The sequence below is a fragment of the Dermochelys coriacea genome, chromosome 6 (assembly GCF_009764565.3).
Source record: "Dermochelys coriacea isolate rDerCor1 chromosome 6, rDerCor1.pri.v4, whole genome shotgun sequence".
Taxonomy (NCBI): domain Eukaryota; kingdom Metazoa; phylum Chordata; order Testudines; family Dermochelyidae; genus Dermochelys; species Dermochelys coriacea.
The window spans coordinates 118,130,562-118,151,783 of NC_050073.1; the positions used below are offsets into that span (position 1 = coordinate 118,130,562).

The 21,222-nt window shown below is 39.1% G+C and overlaps 1 protein-coding gene across 1 annotated transcript in view; it reads right to left on the bottom strand.

Moving 5' to 3' along the window:
- Positions 1 to 1,417: 1,417 nt before the first annotated feature.
- The window catches only part of PSMA3 (proteasome 20S subunit alpha 3), a 28,003-nt gene continuing 8,198 nt past the window's right edge, over positions 1,418 to 21,222 (bottom strand). The window contains exons 5-11 of the mRNA XM_038404284.2: positions 21,030 to 21,103; positions 20,274 to 20,346; positions 14,099 to 14,164; positions 6,139 to 6,185; positions 2,745 to 2,812; positions 2,402 to 2,466; positions 1,418 to 1,593 (exon numbers count right to left, since the gene is read on the bottom strand). Coding sequence (XP_038260212.1) covers positions 1,549 to 1,593; positions 2,402 to 2,466; positions 2,745 to 2,812; positions 6,139 to 6,185; positions 14,099 to 14,164; positions 20,274 to 20,346; positions 21,030 to 21,103 — 438 coding nt within the window. The 3' untranslated portion in view covers positions 1,418 to 1,548. The remainder of the gene's footprint in view (positions 1,594 to 2,401; positions 2,467 to 2,744; positions 2,813 to 6,138; positions 6,186 to 14,098; positions 14,165 to 20,273; positions 20,347 to 21,029; positions 21,104 to 21,222) is intronic.

The window sequence follows — 21,222 nt, forward strand, 5'->3', positions numbered from 1 at the left end:
CAGTTAGACATACTGAGTCTCTTCCAGATAAAGTTTGTCAGTTCGAATGTATGTATATTCTAGACATGACTGGCTATAAAACTAATGCAAAGATTAAGTAAACTTGGTTTATCTTTCAGTAAATGCCGACTGCACAATCAAAGCTAATATAAACACATGCCCTTGCTATTGCCTACCCTCCTAAGCATTAATGCTAGATACTTAAATCTAGACTTGAAGATAGATCTGCATATTAAGTTAATGAGGGGAGGTACCATACTACCATCAGAAGAAAGGACTGCATAACTATCTTTGATAATTAACAGTCACAATGTCAGAGAGGGAGACTATCTGCTTTAGTCAGTTACAATGACAAAGCGAGATTTGCACTGAAGTATTAGACTGGAAGTTCTCCATTCAAGAAAAGCTAGGCTGGGCCTAGCCTAACTTGGGGTGGAGGCTACCTTGTCATGGGGTAGGTAGTTGTCTCCTAGGTGCAGACAGCTAAAATAGCAGTAATCCAGGTAGGGCTGACTTTATTCCTAATTATCTTTTGTGGTGTGCTAAATTCTGATAACAGGACTGTTTGACAAACTGGCACCAGGGTTTGCTTACCCCCTCTGAAGGATCTTAAAGCAATACTAATGAATGGAGCCTCACTGGCCCTGAGAGGTAGGCAAGTATTTTGCAAAGTTGAAGTGATTTGCCCAAAGTCGTCACAGGTTTACAGTCCACTGCCTAAACTACAGGACTATTTTACCTTTCCTTAAAAAATTCAATGGTTGATATAGGAATAAATGGAGTGTAAAATCCATTTAAAACTGTTTCAGGATACAGTAGCTACAATACAAGCTCACTAAAGACCAATATCTTAAGGGCTTGTCTACACTAGAATGCTCTAAATGCCCTGGGGTAGACACTACTGGCACAAACTAAAAGGTACCTAGTGTATATTGATGTAGTCCTGTTTTAAACTAGGTACCTTTGTTTGTGCCAGTAGGGTTTACATGAGGCAGTTAGTGCAATATTTTAGCAGTCCAACATTCACGCCCCCTGTAAACTGGACTGCTGTGAAACTATTATTCAGGATAGAATTGCACTGTCTTCAACTTACAGACTTAGTGTATAGCTTTACTAGTTAACTCAGAGTTAGACTGCTTTCAGATTTCTTTTGAGGTTAAGAAATAGCACTCTCTATTCAACTGAAGGATAATTCAAGTTGTGAGTATTGTCTTTGATGTACATAAAGGTGAGACTTAAGTATACTGGTGCACGCAGGAAAAACCACCAGATTGCCAAATGTCATCTATTTCACTCTCGACACCATAGTCTTTGGCACAAAAGTTTACTAAAATTCATGCTTAGAGGCAATATCTTGTCTTTTTTCATAGGTCAACACAGCTGTGTCCAACTTTAAAATGAAGTCTGAACTGTGATCTGACAGTAAATGGGAAATTTATTTTAGTGCAAGTTAACATCTTTCCAGCAAGTAAATAATAATCCATGGTTAACACATTAACCCCTTCTACATATTAAGAAAATTGAAACTTGTCTTGAAGTAACAATGTGTTACATATTGTCGTCGTCTGATTCATCCTCCTCTTTCAAGGACTCCTGTTTTTAAAAGAAAAGAAAAGGCATAATCAACTCCTAGGTTTTGTTCAGTGGCTGCCTGGCAAGTCCTAGGAGTCAGCCTATGTTCAACGAAGTGTCTGATTCTTTAAAGCTATATATCTGGTATAGTCATTTACACTAGTTCAGTATAAGCAAGTAGGAAATGTTGGTATGGTAATTGTATTGCATCCACTTTGTACAGGTAAACTAAAGCAGAGAACAAGGCCCCATATTTACATGGATTGCATAGCACCGTGTGGCAGTCAAGAATAGTGTTGCATGGAAAAGTGTCATTCTGCAACTTCAGTGTACAAAAACACTATTGAAGTGCAGCCATCACTTCCAGAACAAATGCAGAACTAATACATGCTCGGATTGCTTCTATTTTTCCTAGTCAATTTGTGTTTTAAAGGGTTAGTGTACTGGATATAACTCATCATTACAACTACCGTTGGTTCTCTCAGTTAAAAAAAAAATTAATCTGATGCATTTGGTTTCTTATTTAGGCAAGGAGTAACATGCCTGCTGTGCAAGACTTGAACCATACGTTGTTGAATGCACAATGTGATCATCTGAAGATACCACTGGATTACTTTATCTTTCTATTCTTCCTTCCAAAGTTTCAGGTAATTGTTTCTGAAACATTTTAATCTAAAAACCCCAGACTAAGTTTGTCTCAACTAATGTACTTAAAATAATGCACTTCTAGCTGCCAAAACACTACATAAAGTGAACTTTGTGCAGTTTATTCTATTTTGTATTTGTAAAATGGAGTTTTGAACCTGCTAAATAAAATTCTATTGCTTACCTTAGCATATTTCTCTGCTTCTTCTCTGATGTCTTTTGGAACAATTTCATGTTTTCCTTTTGTTACTGTGAATGAAGCCATATTTATAAAGACTTTAGAAATTACTGGTATAAGCATGGAACTTGTAAATCTCAAAGTAGCAAACTTAGTGGATAGAAGCAACAACAGAAACTACAAACATTAACAGGTATGTTACTTTCCCCGTAGTATGGGGTGGAGTTTGAGAATTTGAGTCTTCAATTTGTTTTACTCCCACAGAACTGACATCCGTTTTAACTTCATTTCTATAATCAAACATGGTGTAGCTAAAGGCAACAAAACAAGGAAAAATGAAATGCATTACTTTCTCCAACCCAGCTGAGTTCAAGTTCAAAAGCTTTATCCTTCACTTCATCATGAACTATGTAGATTCTAGAAAGAAGAGTGGAAAAAAGAGGCTTAAGAGTTAGCCACTGACATTTTCCCTTCCCAAAGCCAAGGATTAATATGCAAAATAAACAATTGTTACAAAATTCTACTTGCTCCCTCCCTTCTTCCCCTGCTAGTTTGTAACATCAGTTTTCCTATTGTTTTTTTTTAACATGTTTCTCTTGTATGGTAAAGGACATGCGCCAGTATTATATGTACTAGTTTTACATTAATGTAAAAAAAATGCTGAAAGTAACATTCCCTCAATCACTTATAGTATTTGCTAACAGTAGAACTTTCAGCCAAGATACCACCCAGCCATTTGGTCTTAACTCAAGTTGTCTCTTATAACCAGTAATATAAGCACAGAACAAGTATCCTGATCAAAGATGCAGACAGCATAGCACTTAAGTGACCCCATGGGTATAATGCCCTTGGCCTCAACTATTCATGAAACTGAAGCCAGCAAGTAGTTTTCCTAAAACTATATTTCTCCTGCAAGTCACATGCAAATAAATTAATGAAGACTGAATAAATGCAGCTCAAACTTACAAATGTTGTCTAGTAGTACACATGTGCATGCACACACCTTGCACATCTGTAGTTAGTAACTTGTGTACAAGCCTCTAGTTACATATGGAACTGGCCATGTATTACAATTCTAATTCTGCATGCAATCATGGTAACTTGTGCATGTATTGTACATAGTTCTGAAAGTAGCCATCAATCTATAAAATAAAAGGCAAGCTGGCAATGACCACCAGACCATACACTGAATCTTATTTCTGTGTCCTGCAAGAACTTAACCTTAATCTTTTTGTTCACACAAACACTAAGAAAATGCCAAAGAAGTTAATGTTCTTCAACAGCCCCCTCAAAGCAGTTGCCCAAGTTAACTTTCTAAACAAAACATTCAGCTCCAGTTGTTACAGAAGCTTGCATTCTTTAGGATGCTTAAATGCAATGCTGAAAACAGGTAGTTCTAATGGTGACATTATATCCATTGTCCTCTAGAAGAGGAGCTAGAACCCACAAATTCACTAATTGCATTGGGCCTATGCTCTGGACTTACTTGCCAACCAAGATCAGAGCTCTGAATGCCTCAAAGCCCCCTATTAATCACATGGAATTGTAGGCACTGATCCTGTGAATTGTTCACACTATTTTCGTTACCTCCGCTCTCATCCACCTGTTATTTTTTAGACTGTAAATGCTTTCCTCCAACAGCTATCGTACTGCTAGTTCAGTAGAGGCCCCAAACTGGTTAAGGCCTTTCAGTGCTACTGTAGTGTTAAAGGATAGCTGGTGAACTGAAAATATAAAAAGAAAAGTGTAGAGTGCATTACAGCTGCATAGAGTTGCAACATTTCAAGCCTCCAATGCCATGCAGTTCACTTTCCCATTCTAGTTCTTTAGACCAAAAACTGAAAGTTTGATCCCCCTTCTCACAGGGCTTCAAACAGGTATCAAGGTCAGAGATCCTACTTAAGTTCTCTGGTTCAGCACATCTCACAGCAACCTGAGACACATCTGCTGTATGGAACATGCATATGCCCCCACTATAAAAAGGATTCATCCTAGTATATTTCTTCGTAGCCTTCTAAGATATTGCCACAAAAATACTGGAATCTCATTTGCAACTAAACTTTACTATTAAAGTTTCACAAGCAAGTACACTAGATGTTCAAGAAACTCAGTGTAATTCCTGCAGTGGCTAAAGTTTGAAGGGGAATAGTACTAATCCCTGCTCTGAAGTGTTTGCCATCTACCATTTAATTCTTACAAAAAGTATCTGAGGACAGAATCATGGTGAAAGCAACATTTTATAAATACCCAGCTGATTAGCCCAACTCAGTGCCAGAAATGGAAACTAAAGCCTTAAGATCACTGAGGGAAAATGTCTAGGAAAGAAAGGGTCAGATACTGATATGAACAAACATTAAAATACAAAGGAAGAAGACATGAGTGAGCAATGTGAACAGCTACAATAAGCTAAGCAAGAAGACAGTTGGGGATCCCTGAAGGGCCGTTTCAGAAGAATGAAGGTGGTATAAAGTTAAAACACCACCCTTACAATGCTGGATGTGAAGAGGTCTCACTGACCCTTAGTTAGAAAGAGTAGTGTAATGAGAGAGTAAACTAGCATATTTAGAGGCAGAGGAAAAGTTAGGGCCAAAGGGGAAGAAAGTGGAGTCAGACAACTCATGCCAGACTGCACATATTGTTTGATAGAGTTGGAAAGGTCCTGGATGGAGGGGAAGACTGCCATAAGGCAGGTTAACATGTAGGAAAGATTTCAGAATACCCCCTAAAGCCTGCTGCTACCCCTAACTCTGGACTCAAACACTCCTATTTCTTCAATTCTGCACCCCAGTTCTATTTTCTCTCTGCCTGTGTTTCATAGCAGCAGGGAAATGTGCTCAAGTTCAACAAGAGATACGTGGCCAGCAGATCAGACTAGGAAGGAAAAGTGACTATCCAGCACTAAGGTACACAGTATCTAAAATACTACTTTAGTCTTAATTACCTAACATGGTATTTGTAACACCTGTTTGCAAGTTTAATGTTTCTAAAGCTATTAAGCTACTGTGCCATCAGATTTGATTGTTAGTTTCCTCCAGGAGTCAGCTAAGTCCTATCATGCATTTCTCCATGCATACAGTTGAAGGCTACATATCATCTTCTGGATAAATTGCACTGCACTTGCTCGCCTAACCAAGCAGTGATGTACCTTAATCAGCTAGCCCTCTCCAGGAACAGTGTTCCTTTGCTTCATTCCCAGATACGGCCAAGCTAGGAAGCACTGAAACCACAATTAAGTTTGCATATGTCTATTTCCATATACCTCTGTATTATGAACTATGACCAGCTTCCCTTTCTCTCAAAATGTTTACATTTAAAAAGGGTAGAAATGCAGCCAAAACATTTACACTTAACCCACTGTTCCAGGCAACACCTAAAGTGACTAATGGAAAGGCTAAAGATGCATCTTTTCACTTGGTTTCCTTAGTGCTGCAAAAAGCTCAAAGATGACTCGTTTCACTGTTTCCTCTCTATAGTCATGCTGGATGGATCTTTCACACAGCAAGGAGGGAGGGAAAACCACATTTAAAATAGGGAATGAAGATTCTAACACTACCAAACTTAGTACAGGGACAGCCCTAGGAACAGGAGTAGTACTTTACGCTTCCAGTTTTGTTTTGTTTTTTAAATGACTCCATTCCATATTAGGGCCAGTTTGCTGATCTATTGAGGTTTATTTTTCACAAGGTGGGATAAGAGGGGAAAAAGAGTACTGAGGATGAAAGGCCAGAAGAAAGGAAACTTACATTTTTGCAACTTCTTTAACAACATCACGGCAAGTCATTTCTTTCATCTGTGGGTAAGGAATGTACAATTTAGTTGAGGATTTAACATTTTGTATTTTTGGAAAACACTTATCCACTAGGGGAAAGCTAGGATATTGGTGGCTGATATACCAAAGTATATTTTATTACCTATGCAGGAACAAAAGAAGAGCATCTCCTACACAATCCTGCCACAGTCTGTCAAGAGCCGAACCAAATTAAATTATCTAATTCTTTATTTTCACTTTTTATTCAGACTGCTACTTTTATGAGTCCTGAAAGTTATTCTTTCCCATATTCATTCAGTTGCAGACAACTCAGACACACAGATCTTCAGTTTGTTCCTTTCAACTGAACAGCTTTTTATAAATCTCAGCATACATACCTTTACCGATTTATACCTTGATGCCTTTTGACAGACTGTAACTCATGAGACTATCATATCAACAGATGCATCTCTATCTTAGCACCTGTTCTAACAATCATACTTTTAAGTGTCTCTAGGGCATTCCTATTTACATGCAGTGTCCTACTGGTAAATGCTATTCTAATTTTGATAAGACAGACCTTGTGAGGCTGAACAGAGGATTAGTTTTTCATTTTGCAATTTTTCCCTCAAACTCATCTAGTTACAGCGAGTCCTGAGGCAGTCCACTGACAGCTGACCAAAATAAAGTTTCAGACTTGATAACAGGTTTCAGAGTAGCAGCAGTGTTAGTTTGTATTCGCAAAAAGAACAGGAGCACTTGTGGCACCTTAGAGACTAACAAATTTATGTAATGGTAACATTTACAAAATTAAATTCCAGGGTCCATGATATGGTACAAGCTCATGTAAAAACATACATACACATCAGATCTCAACAACCTCCTCCTTTTAGAATAATGGAAAAGCAACACATCCTGTCATGTTGATTTAATGCAGGCACAAAACTAGAAGATCCTCATTCCCTTTCCCCAATAATTGATTCTTAATGGAGACAGGATCACATCCGGACAAACACTTAGCAGACAACAAGATGGGATACAAGTCTGCTGTGCTCCAGCATGACTTGTGCTAAATGTTCACGTGCTCCTGTACAATAAAAGTTCCCTCATACGCATTAATCTATTCTCATTTCAAAGCAGGATAGATCAGAGCACACTAGGGAACTTTTAATAGGTAGCAAGTCCAGACAGGAATCTCTTGCACAGCAGGCTAGTATGGGGTAGTTTTACACCATGCCATGAACTAACTGTTTGTGTTGACACAAGCCCTAAGATATCACACACCAGTATCTTTGTATAACTATTGCATGTACCACAGAACTGATTTTTGCACTTATGCACACAAGTTACTTGTGAAAGAGTGTGAGATCTTAGTCTACTGATGTTACAAAGGTTTGCAGGCCAAATGCTTCAGCTAGACATTATCCCTGGCCGCCTTTTTCATTTCAGATTTGTTAGTCCTGCAGACAATAATATCAAAAGCTTGACACTGAATTTATCATTCAAAGTATTACTTGAATCATTCAGTGTTCATATCCAAAGTAATATGTGGGAAATTTAAACATTAGATAGCACATGAATTGTCTCTGAAGAAGCTGAATTTGAGAGATACTAAAAAACTTTTCCCTGGATGAATACAGGGTCACACTTTGAGGTATTAAGTGTTTACAGCTACCACTAGATGTGATACAGTAGTTCTTCATAATGTGAACCACTTACAATGAAAAATATTTCACTAAAACCACATCCCCTCCCAGCTTCTGTATCTTCATTGCAGTATGCTTGGCTGTCTAAAATCTGACAGTAATAAGAAGGAAAAGACTTGCTTTAATATGATAGGTGTAGCTACTTCCTTACCTCTCCCCTCTTTTCTGGGTGTAGAATTTTATATGTAATCACCAGCAGGCCATATTGTCCATCACTTCAAGTCACCTTGCAGTTTGCTACTTCTCCTAATTTTATGTTTGAAACTTGATCAAAAGTTAATCTGTACCAAACATGCACCTGACAAATAGGTCAAAGTCTCTGGAAACCTGGGGCTTGTCTCCACTTACCGGGGGGGGATCTATGCGCAGTGATCAATCTACCAGGGGTCGATTTAGCAGATCTACTGAAGACCTGCTAAATCGACCGCCGGTCGCTCTCCCGTCAACTCTGGTACTCCACTGGAATGGGAAGCATAAGGTTAGTCAAAGGGAGAGTTTCTTCTGTTGACCCAGCATGATATAAACACCGCAAAAGGTCGACCTAAGCTAACCTAAGCTACGTCAACTCCAGCTACGTTATTTACGTAGCTGGAGTTGCATAATTTAGGTCGACTGAGCCCCGTAGCGTAGAACTGCCCCTAGAATCCTGAGTGAGGTACATCTACCAGGAAGCATTACAGCTTGAGACTGACATACTGTGTTCCCTCTAAGGTCTGCACCTGTGCAGCTTTGCAGGAGGCCATCAAGTGTCATGCACCAGCCATGCAGTGCACACACAGGAGAATGTGTAGGGTGTGGGGGAGGGTGAGGTGGGGAGCAGTGATGGAGGTTTGGGGGAACTTGAGGCATGCAGGGCTGTGGTGGGGACGGGAGATATGCCTCTCTCTCTCCCCTGACCCCAGCTCCAGCGAGGGCTGCGGTGGGGCCTGGAGACACACCTCTCTCTTCCCCCAGCCAGCTGGACTGCAGCAGTGGCAGGGGAGATGCCTCTCCCTGCTCCAGCACAGTATCTTGATTAGCAGAATGTGTTTTCTCGCCATCTGATTAGGTAGGAGATAATACCTCAATAAAACTGTCAGTAGTCTGCCAGAGCAATGCTTCTAACAAGCTCCACACCGGTTGATAAATTTTAACTTCATGTAAAGGTCTTATAAACCTCATTCTTGGCCATTACCTATCATTTAATTTTTTTCTCCATTACACTATCTACATTATTTTTTCTAATGCTTTTAAAAAATGGCAAAAATAGTATCTCACTGTTCCTGGTTTACAATTGCATAAGAGACCAATTACTTGGATCAGATGGCAGAAATTTTCTTGCATTGAGGTTAGTCACTGGATCAATATAACATTGTCCCTCAACTTGAACTGTGCTCTGAATTCAGAAATAAGAGCATGTGTTAAGCATTCCATGAAAGTTTTAAAGTATGAACCTGAAGGAGTGTGTCTTTCCCATTTATAGATTGCAAAGGAATAGTCTTTAGGTAAGACAAAGTTAAGACAAATTCTAATAAGCATATTTTGGTTGAGCTCCTCTTACGAAACCTAGGAGGTCTGATTATTGCCACGTGCAACCTTCATTAGGGTGAATGTCAGCTTTTCACACTTTTGTTGAAATTCATCCAGGAACACAGGTGGCCACAGAAAGTCCCCCATTGCAGCAGAACCATTGTGGTTACACTCACATGTGACTGGGTAACTCTTCAGTGGGTGCACAGAGAACACTGTACCTCCTACATGTGACCGAGCTGGGTTCCACATTAGCTATGCCTAGGCCACTCCAGAAAAGGGCCAATGAATGGGAAAAGGCCATGGTTACAGTGGGTGTGACAAGGGAAGTTATTAGACCAGTGTGCAGGAGTCACAGGTCTGGTACAGCAACTGCAAAGAGTATGCATCTGCTCTGGCCACGGGTTGGGGATGTTCATTCTGTAACACCCCCACACACACACCGTGCCGCACTCTCCCCATTTTCCAAATGGGAATAACGATATTGACCTTCCTCTGTAAAACACTGATATTTATAAAGGATAAGTACTAAATATTGTTGGCTTTTTCATTTGAGAGTTTTAAAAGGACATTACCAAAACTAGGCCTTGATGGAAATGTTTTTGTCTGATTTCCAGTGACAACAATTCCCTGTTGTGGATTTAAACCTTCCCTCAGTGTTTGCAAAGCTTTTTGTGGGCCGGAGGACACGTAGTTTATCTAGGGGCCTGGTCCAGTAACAGTTACACGAGTAATACTTTGCAGATGTGAGTGGCCTTATGGAAAGAAGTGGGAGAACTTCATGTCAAGTGGCAGTTTGCCTGAGCTCATGCGTTTGTAAAGTGCTGTGTAAATTTATAGAGCTGTGTGTGTTTCACTGTAATAACCGAGACACTGGAACGTTATACGTGTCCATGAGATGCTGAAGGTGAACTTCACCATGCTACTTTAGTTGTCCAAGATGATCCAGTGTAAAAATATAAACATGAAGATTGAATAGTTTATAGGATTTCTAAAGTGCTTTGTATTGTTAATACAAGATGATGGTAGTAAAGGGAATTTGAGCCTTAGTGTCCTGATTTTAAAACAAACTTTTACTTTGATTTCTAAATTGCAGTATTATATTTTACATTCAGATGAGACCTTTACAGATGAAGCCCTGTCTGAACATGAAAAATCTTTTCCTCTTATGCAAAATGCTTGAGATATTTACTCTCCAAAATTCCCCTTGTCTTTCCAAACTGCTGCACAGTGCTCTCTGTGCTGTTGACCTAGCTGGCTATTGATCTTCCTCCCCAGAGGTGGCTGTATTTCAGTGAAATATTTATATGTACAGTTTGTGACTCATGTACTGATCCTTGTGGAAGGTGGTTGTAAGAATGAACAGATAGATACTGCAAACGTCACCTGAAGACAGATCTTCCCTAAGACCCAGCTAGTACCAGCAGTAGGATGTTGGGAGCTCTTGGTGGGTTAAGGGCTGCCGTGAAAGTATGGAGGTGATGGCGCACCTCCGCATATTACCTCTATATTGGTGCTGCACATAAAATTCATTCTGCACATGGATGGAAAAAATTAGAAGGAACACTGCTTTGCATTACTGTGATAGCTCCACCGAACAGCTGGAAGTTCTCTACAGACAATGACAGCCATGTCAATGTGCGTTGGAGATTATTTTGTTTATACTGAATTATTATGCCCCACTGATAAGATCAAACAATATTTGGAAATATAAGGAAGATACTAGCAGGCTACAATCCTAGCACTACATACAAAGAAAGCATCATTAACAAACACCCTCAGGAATAAGCTATGTCACTTAAATGCAACAAGGTATTTTCTACCAATTTGTGTATACTGAAATTGACATAGTATTGTTTCTCAGATGCCAAGGATACAGTCAGCATTGTCTTTTAGCCTCTATATTTTCAATGCAATGTATGAACATTAGACTGAACTTTTAAGACAGATCTCTGATTAAATCCAGCCTGACACATACAGTAGATTAAATGAAATTTAATTATAAAAATTAAGCAAATTAAGCAATTTTTTAAGATACAAGATATGGAAAATAGGCTACATTTTAATGGTGGTTCAAAAAAACGTAGCATACACCAGGACCAAATTAAATTCCCATAGATCTCTACATTTTAAGAACTAGTAGGTACATTTTCAGATTATCAAAAAAAAAGATGCAGGAGGGAGATGAAGTGAGTTTTGTTTGTGGTGAATCAGTTTTTCCTGCTCTTTTAAAGGGCTTAATAGTTTCAGTAGGTTCATATTCTCAGATGCACTATGTGTTTGTGTATACAGTGTTTTATAGTAAAATAAAATGTAAGTTAGACAAGAGAGCTGGAGAGAAATCAAATTAAATTTAAGATCCTAAAACAGTATTGCAGAAGTTATTAGCATGAGGCTTGTTTAAATAAACTTCAGCACAGTCAGCCAAAACAAGTATTAGTTTTACATAACTGTCTAAATGCACATTAGATAAATTTAAATGTTTTGATAGGAAAAGACATCACTTAAGTCTCAAGATAATAAGCAATCCATCTGTATTTTGCATTACTCTAACTCCCACAATTTGGAACCCTTTCATAAAATACTGGGATACCATTTTTAATAAGATTATAACAATTTTTACAGTTACATGGTTGATCTAATGCTGTATTAACAGAAAACTAATACACTATTTAATCAGAGCAGAGCTAAGAGGAGGGAAAAAGGCAGATTGGTTTCCCCATATCAGCACAGTTTATGGGCAACAGGTTGTATTCTTGCATATGATGTTCCACTGTTCACGTAAGAGTTAGTTGCATTTATAGTTTGTTGATTTATAAGAACTTTCAAAAATCCTATCTTACAAGGGATTTTCTTCTAAAAACAAAATACTTATACGGTACTATAGGAAGATTCAACTGCAGTATTATGGAAGAGAACATGTTGAACTGATATGAGACTGGAAGAACTATAAGTGTTTAAGAAATTGATAGGTTTCAGGAATTCAACAAAAAGCTGTACAAGAGCTTTTTGCTAAATTGTCTCCTACCACCTGGATATGCCCCAGATAAGCTAGTAAGAGAGAGTTTCTGGATCAAGGCATGGCTGACTGCTGTAAGCCACCAGTATTTTCGAATACCTCAATCTAATTTTTTACACCAAAACTGAACGAGTTTAATTGTATTTCTTCCTAGTGTTCTGATGTAATTCATACATAGGAACACTATCATGCTAAAGTGTCTGGGCTTTCAGTTTAAATAAATATTTTGTTGTTGTTAGTCCATTTCACACTGAGGAGCAACACGACCAGTGAATGAAGTAGTCCATAACTGCAATTTCGTTTTTCTCCATTTGCTAGAAACCACTGTTACCAGTTTTCCACCAAAGCACAGAAAGCCCTACATAATCTCTAGCACAAGCTAAGCAATCCATTTTTTGCACTCTTAAATCAAAGTTGTCTAATATATCCAAGTTATTAGATGAATAATTTGTATTTTACACAATTAACTGACTTCAGGAGCACTATAGAATAAAGGTATGAATGACTGATATTTGCAGGTTAACTGAGCTCTTTGGGAGAGAAAGTCCCAACCTCTCCTGTTAATAGTAATAAATTAACATATTGCTTTTCAAGTTTCTTTGCAAACCTGAAACAATTAAAGTAGTTATAACACACTCCCTTATATGTGGCTCAATAGCCATTTAATAAATGCAGTTTACCCCACATGCTTTTGATTACTTCACCTATGCTCTGTCTACTAAACCATTTCTCCTGGGACTTTCCAAACCTCTGAGCAACTTCAAAGTGATTCTTCTCCCCTTCTCCTCGTAAAATAGATATCTATTTTCTAAGAGGTGTCCTTTTACTGCCCCTTCCCCAAATTATGCAAGCTTGTGGGGAAAGATGGGCAATGTTCCGATACTGGATTAGTAAAGTTTCAAATCCATCATCTGAGACTTCAAATGTAGAAACAGGAGCTTTCTACCCACTGGGAAGAAGAGATTTCCAGTTTTCCAATGGTGCCCTACATTAGCCTTGGAGGATCTCAAAATCTGACTTCACAGTAATTCCGTTTATTTCAGGCAATATTTAGAGGCTTTTAAACCTCTCATTTGGAGGCCAGATAGTTGTATTTATGTGAGCCAAACTTCATAGGTGGACGGGAAAGTTTTAATGAAAACAGTTCTAAAAGTGGTTTGTGTTCTGTATATACTGCATTTGACAGTGTAAGTTGGTATATAAGTTTAGCTGGTACTGGTGCTGCAAAACTCAAGTTATTTTGCCAATCATCATTAATATAGCCATCCAAGCTTTTTATGCTACATATATATATGTAGCATAAAAAGCTTTATTGACAGTATTTTTTAGAAAAAATTATATCAACATGATACTCAACAAGTATATTGAAAGGGAGCAAGATGACTGGCTGGTGCTTCACTTGATGAGAACAAACATCTCTGATCTTACTTCTCCATGACAGTATATTTTAGTACAATTCATAGTATTCCTCTGGTCATTCAGGATAGGAAAGAGATGGGCCTATAGCCCCATTCATTGTTCTTTAGGGGATGTTCCTGTACAGAGCAAGTAGTTTCATCTACTTGCTAACCTCCCTTGTGCCAGAGTGCACTGATGCCCACTAAACCTTACCTTCAAAAACCTAAAAGTTACAGCACAACAGTGGTAGCTAGGAATATCTGTCTTAAAATAGATTAGTACAAAATAATTGGATATACTGTATATTATTAATACCATCCTACCTGAAGTTTTTCAATCTCTGTCTTTGCAGCCTGTCTGGCTTTACCAATGGCACACCCCCAATAACCCTATAAAAGCAACAAAAGAAGAGATTAGTTAAAGTTTGGTTATAATCTTTCTTACAAGGAGGCTTTCTTTAATATTCTTTAGTTGTAAGAATTCAAAAAGTGTTCTAGTTTACAATGTAGAGCTCTGAGTATACCTGTAGGTAATATTACAGTAACAATAAAACATCTCTCTCAGTAAACTCCTCAGAGAAGAATCCTATTTATGCTGGTGTTTTAACAGAATAAGTGAAAACTCCCAAAAAACTTAACAGACAAACTTGGCATAGTAATATCTTTTATTGGACCAACTTCTGTTGGTGAGAGGCAAGCTTTCGAGGTTTATACAGAGCTCTTCTTTAGGACTGGAAATTAACTCAAAGTGTCACTGCTAAATACAAGGTTCGAACAGATTGCTTAGCATAAGTAGTTAACACATATTTCAAGGTAACCCCTGCAGTCATAAGGAGGAAGGGAAGGGGGTAGGGGAAACATCTGGGGTGGAAATGGGGTGTGTATATGTGGGTGGGGGGGAGGAGGAATTGTTAGGGGATTGCAGATAGTTGTAATAAGCCATAAATCCAGTGTCTCTATTCAGTCCATGATTTTTAGTGTCTAGCAAAGCTATGAATTTAAGCTTCCAGGCTTGTCTTTTGAAAGTATTATGCAAGTTTCATTCTATATAAAGGTTTCATCCTCAAAGGATCACTTTGTGAAAAGTGTTCACCCATAAGTGATATGGTGTTTTTGTCTTTTATCATTTCCCTGCATTCATTTGAGAGCATAGTGATCATCTGGTTTCAGCCACATAGTTGCGATGGAGCATTTAGTGCACTGGATGAGGTACACCACATGTAGCAATAGGCATGTGTAGGACCCATGGATCTTAAAAGGTGTGTTGTGGGGAGTGTTGATCATTGTATCAGAGGAGATATGTACGCAGGTTTCACATCTGTGGTTCTGGCAGAGTCTGGTGCCACTTTGAGTTAGCGTGTCCTCGTCTGTGGGGAGTTTGCTTCTGATGAGCTTGAAGAGCTCAGGGGGTTATTTGCAGGCCAGAAGAGGGGATTCAAGAAAGATTTCCTTCAGGATGGGGTCCCCATCAAATATGGGTTGTAGCTATTTGATGGTACCCTGTAGTATGGGTTCCAGTATGTGGTGGCAGGTGACACCTAGGGGTGTGCAGTTGGAGGAGGTTTAAATTCAATGTTGAAGCCGGTTCTCTCGTGGTATTTGGATGGTCCATTCCATGATGTAATCTATTTCTTTAGTGGAGTGCACCCCTCCACTGCTACAATGATCAATGCTCCCCACAACACATCTTTCAAGATCAATGCCTATTGCAACCTGGTGTACTTCATTCCCTGGTGTACTTCATTCAGCGCACTAAATGCCCCGATAGCAACTATGTGAGTGAAACCAGACAATCACTACACTTTCGAATGAATGTAGGAGAATGACAAAAGACAGAAATACCCGTCACCCGTGTGTGAACACTTTTCACAAATTTCAGAGTAGCAGCCATGTTAGTCTGTATCCGCAAAAAGAACAGGAGTACTTATGGCACCTTAGAGACTAACAAATTTATTTGAGCATAAGCTTTCGTGAGCATCCGATGAAGTGAGCTGTAGCTCACGAAAGTTTATGCTCAAATAAATTTGTTAGTCTCTAAGGTGCCACAAGTACTCCTGTTCTTTTCACAAAGCAATCATTCTATATCTGACCTATCAGTCCTCATCTTCAAAGGAAACCTGCACACTTTCAAAACATGAGCCTGAGAGCTTAAATTCATAATTTAGCTACATACTAAAAATAATGGACTGAACAGACACACTAGACTTATGGTTTATTACAATAATTTATATAACCAACTAGTAAGCCACCCCAGCTGCCCTTCCCCCTCCCTTTTTCCTTCCCCCCTATGACTAGAGGGGTGTTAACAGGCCACTTCATCTCCAATGGTCCCTTGAAATGTGTTAACTACTCATGCTAAACAATCTGTTCTACCTTGTATTTAGCTGTGACACTGAGTACCTTTCCCAGACCTGAAGTGGAGCTCCATGTGAGCTTGAAAGCTTGTCTCTCTTACCAACAGAAGTTGGTCAAATAAAAGCTGTTACATCATCCACCTTCTCTCTCTAATATCCTAGAATCAACATGGCTACAACACCGCATACAAAACTAAACATGCCATTTGAATTGTGTCATCACTTCCATCCCAAAAAAGTCAGTTTGCCTGTACAACATATATCCATCTCTGGGAATTAACATACTACTCTACACTCCGCCTTGTCACTACTTTTACCAACATCTCTCCTCATGCCATCTGTCCCTTCCCATCATTCTCCTTTGCCGAACTCCCACTGGTGTGTTATCTGCCTTGAAGCATCTTACGTGTTAAAGCCTAGCTGTTCTTACTGGGAGATGGTCACCAAACATTTGTTTAGTCACAAAGGAAGCATTTTTGCACTGCAAGCACAGTGGTAAATACAGAGGAGTTTAACCATGTATACCATTTGATGAAGGAAGGAGATATATATCAGTGACTCACCTTCTTATACCTCACAGCACAGAAGTCAATATAATACACAAACTACTGAAACACAAGGTTGAAATGCCTATGGGTCTATCTAGTTCAGTCTGTCTTTTGACAGTGGCTAGTACCAAAAGCTTCAGAGGAAGAAGCCCTATAGTGGACGATTATGGAATAATCTGTCCACAAAGGTAGTTTCTTGCTAACCTCATTCATGTTAACTATGACCTGAAGCATATAGGGTTTATATCTTTCCTAAAAAAAAAAAAAAAAGTTTTTATCTTTATAAAAGCATGAACACTCTCAGTACACAGATATGTAATAATGTTTAAATCCTAAATCCTTGGATTTAATGATATCCTGTGGCGCTGAGTTCCACAGGTTGTGTACAGTAGTATTTGTTTTGCCAGTTCTGAATCATCTTAAAGAAAGGTTTACAAGTCTTCAATTCCAAAATCACCCCAGCAACTATTTTAAAAATAGGTAAGAGCATTTCCTACCCTCCAGTATATTAAAACATGGCATATTCTTATTAACAGATGAGCCACTTAATTATTAAAGTCCTTCAGAATTCTTGGATGGATGCCATGTAGCACTGGAAACTTGCTACTCTTTAATTTATCAGTTATCTCCAGCAATTTCTCTTGATACCTACTCTTATCAGGGAATAAAGGATCTCCACAAATTCCTCTGCAGTAAAGACTGATGTAAAGAAACCATTAGGCTTTTCTGCAGTGTCCTGATCCTCCTTAATTGTATCTTTTACACCCTAGCCATGCAGTAGACCCACAGATTCTCAATGTTTCTTGCTTCTGATAGTAACAGAACGTTACTTGTTTTTTCAGATCTTTGGCTATTCTTCAAATTTGTAGCCTCCTAATTTCCATTTTACCTAACATAGTTTCCTATGGATTTAAAACCTTCTTTACAGAGGCTCTGAGGTTCCCCGTGTGGCTGGTCCTGTGCATGGAAGGAGAAGCTTTTCCATAAAAAGCTACTGTAGACATTGATGTGATTTGTCTAAAATTAGCTAGGAATAGTTAACCAATACTGAGCTTGTTATGGTTAGTATATATATATATATATATATATATATGTTAGACATTTGCTATAGTAAAGTATCTTTACTCAAAGAGGTGCTCATTAGGATAAAATACAAAGTGTCAGATTCTATGTGAATATTCATGCCCAACTTAAGTATTTAAATATATTCAAACAACACTATGAAAATCAACCATTAGCTGAAATTTCCAAAGTGAAACTGTTGTGCTGCAAAGTTTCAATTTTAACAGTAATCATTCAATGGTGAAGTAATATAACACTGACCTAGTACACCTCTACCCTGATATAACGTGGTCCGATATAACACGGTAAAGCAGTGCTCCAGGAAGCGGGGCTGCTTTACCTCATTATATCCAAACTCGTTTTACCGCAAGCAGTTCCTCAGTGCCCCCCCTTACTTGCTGCGGGCCTCCTGCCCCAGCTCACCTCCACCTCCTCCCACGAGTGCGCCACCGCTCTGCTTCTCCCCCCTCCCAGGCTTGCTGCGCCAAACAGCTGATTCGGGCAAGCCTTGGAGGGAGAGAGAAGAAGCAGAGCAACGGCAGTGTGCTCAGGGAAGGAGGTGGAGGCAGACAGGAGGTGAGCTGGGGCGTGGGGAGGGCCGCAGCAAGTAACCGGGGGGGGGGAGGGGGAGGAAGCCGCAGAGAAACCACTCCCTGCCCCAGCTCACCTCCACTCCGCCTCCTCCCCTGAGCGCGCCGCCGCCGCTCCTCTTCTTGCCCTCCCGCCCTTCCTTCCTTCCAGGCTTCCCGCGCCAAACAGCTGCCTGGCGCAGCAAGCCTGGAAGGGAGGGAGGGAGGGAGAAGCAGAGCGGTGGCAGCGCACTCGGGGGAGGAGGCGGAGGTGAGCTGGGGCGAGGAACGGTTCCTCTCCCTACCCCGACATAACGCAGTCTCACCTATAAGACGGTAAGATTTTTTGGTTCCCGAGGACCGTGTTATATCAGGGTAGAGGTGTATGTATACACCACAAGATACACACATGCTTTACTATGACTCTAATAGGGACAGTTTCTCAAAGTTTAACACAATTATGGTCACGAGGGAGCGGGAGGAAAAATTTAAACAATACAAACATGAATTGTATTTAGGAGTTGTTTAAGAAAACATTACTAGATGCCCCACAATTCCAGTGTCAAAGAATGATTCTTTGGTTTAAAAACATCCTAATTAAGAAAGAGACATGAAAGGAGCAGTAAAAAAAATCATAATCAACAGAAAGGGGAAATCAACAGGAAAGACTAAAAGTTATCAGTTATTAAATACAGACAGTTGACAGGAAAAGCTAAAGGTATAAATGAAAAAAAGCTACCACTAGTAGGATTAACAATAAGTAGTAATTTTTTAAATATCAGGAACAAAAGAAAACCTAGCACTGGTATCAGTCAGTTATTCAACAGGGATGGAAAAGCTGTTGATATAGAAGAGGCAGATGTAGTCAGTACGTTTCCGTTCTGCATTTGGAAAGAAGCCAGATGATGTATTCACAGCTTACACTGATAGTGAAATACTTGCCACTGAAAAATGTGACTCCGGAGGGTTTTCAAAAGTATCTTGCATCCAGGAGGTTTAAAAGTACTGGCTGATGCACTCTGACCCACTGATACTGATATTTAAGGAACCCTGGTGTACTGGGAGAGTTCCACGAGACTGAAAACGGCTGGAGTGCCAACATTTAAAAATGGTAAATGGGAGGACCCAGGTAACCATAAGCCTTTTTAAGCAGATGCAACTTTAATTCTAACATTTAATTTCTGAGTCTCTGCAACCTTAGTGTTCTTTTAATATAGTTTGTGTATAATATATATCTAGGTTGCAACTGAAAACTGAGTCAGGAAATTCAGATCAAGGCTTAGAGACTATCCTTAGCTAGCCACACTTTGAAAGATTTCCTTGCCTTACAAATGATCTTACTAAGCACGTCCTTAGGGATATAAAATGCGCAGGCTTTACTGTTACAGTAGCACTACACTTCCTGCTATTGTCTATGGTCTTGTATTGTCCTGTTTCTTCTTTAGCTGACTATTCAGAGATAGCCCTGTCAAGCATTATGATTTACAAGAGATGTGTCTGTCTTGATGTGACATTATTAAAGCAGTGTCTTAAGGCAGTCTACTTGGAGGTAGCTGTTAGTAAGTGGGACTCTTACTACAGTGCCACACGCTTTTTGTGTCAGAGTCCCATCTACTAATACCTGACTTCAAAAGACAGAACAAATAAAGTGATGTGCTGGGTTTCTGACACATTTAGCAGAGGGGTTTAACAGACAAGCTACTTTTCCAAAGAAGTCCTTGACACTCATCTTTAACAAATAAGTGAAACCAGATGTGAGAAACGCTGTCAATTACAATTGACAGTGATTTTGAAGAGGTCTATCTCAAGAGTACTTAGTTTGCAAACAGACAAGCCACACCAATGCCATACAACACTACCAGTTCAACTTTCATCCAGCAGTAGTGTCCACTATCCAAAGAGAAAATCCTATATTCCATGACCCTATTAGGTCAGAAGATATTTGAGGCTATTTCAAAATACTCACATATGAAACACCTGATGGATCAATCATGTAAAGCTGAGCACCATCATCCTCATCATAAGACCCTAACATGAAACTGAATAAAGAAAACGAGATATCAGAAGACAGGTTATGCACAGTGCTACAAAAAAAATCACACTAAATTACAAAGATTAATTATACTGCCTTGATTTTTTTTTTTTTTTGGCACACAATAGACAACAAGGTCTCATCATTGCTCTTGCAGTGAAATCTCCACTACATACTACCTTCCAACAAGTAACTCACCTTATCCTTTTGGGTACCCTCATCACCAAAGTTGTCAGTAAATTTTGCTCGACCTATAGCTAAAAACCATCCTTCTTAAGTCGCTGACTTACTGGTCCCTTGGATTGTCTTTTAAGATAGGCATCACTGAATTTACAATGCCTCACTTAGCTAAAGGGCTAGAGAAGCAAATTTTCAAATGACAATTTTGCTTTCGTGATTCCCATGGAAGTTACAAGCACAAGTGTCTCAGTTTTAAAATTTAGGAATAATTAGATATTTTGCCTAGTAATCAAATGCATTTTTGCACAGACATGTGAGCTCTTTACCTGAAGTCCTCCTCAATATTACTAATATAATTACACTTATTTTTAGGAGATAGATAGATAGATACACACACACACAGATACACCAAAGTGAAAAATCACCTTATAAATACCCAAGATAGATTTACCTATTGTGCACTGAATAAAGATTCTCACAATCAAGCACAAGCATTTAAAAAACTTATACCTGCAGCCAAAAGGTCTGACAGCACTGTATAGTGTGTAGGCATGTACATACATGGCGACTCTGTCAGCAAGATGCTGGGGGGGGAAAAAAAGGGAGGAGTTTAGAACATTTAATTTAATGAAATAAACATGCCTCAAGTAAAACAATTCAAAACAGGCTACCTTCCTTGTCACGGAATCCAAGGAAACCTAAA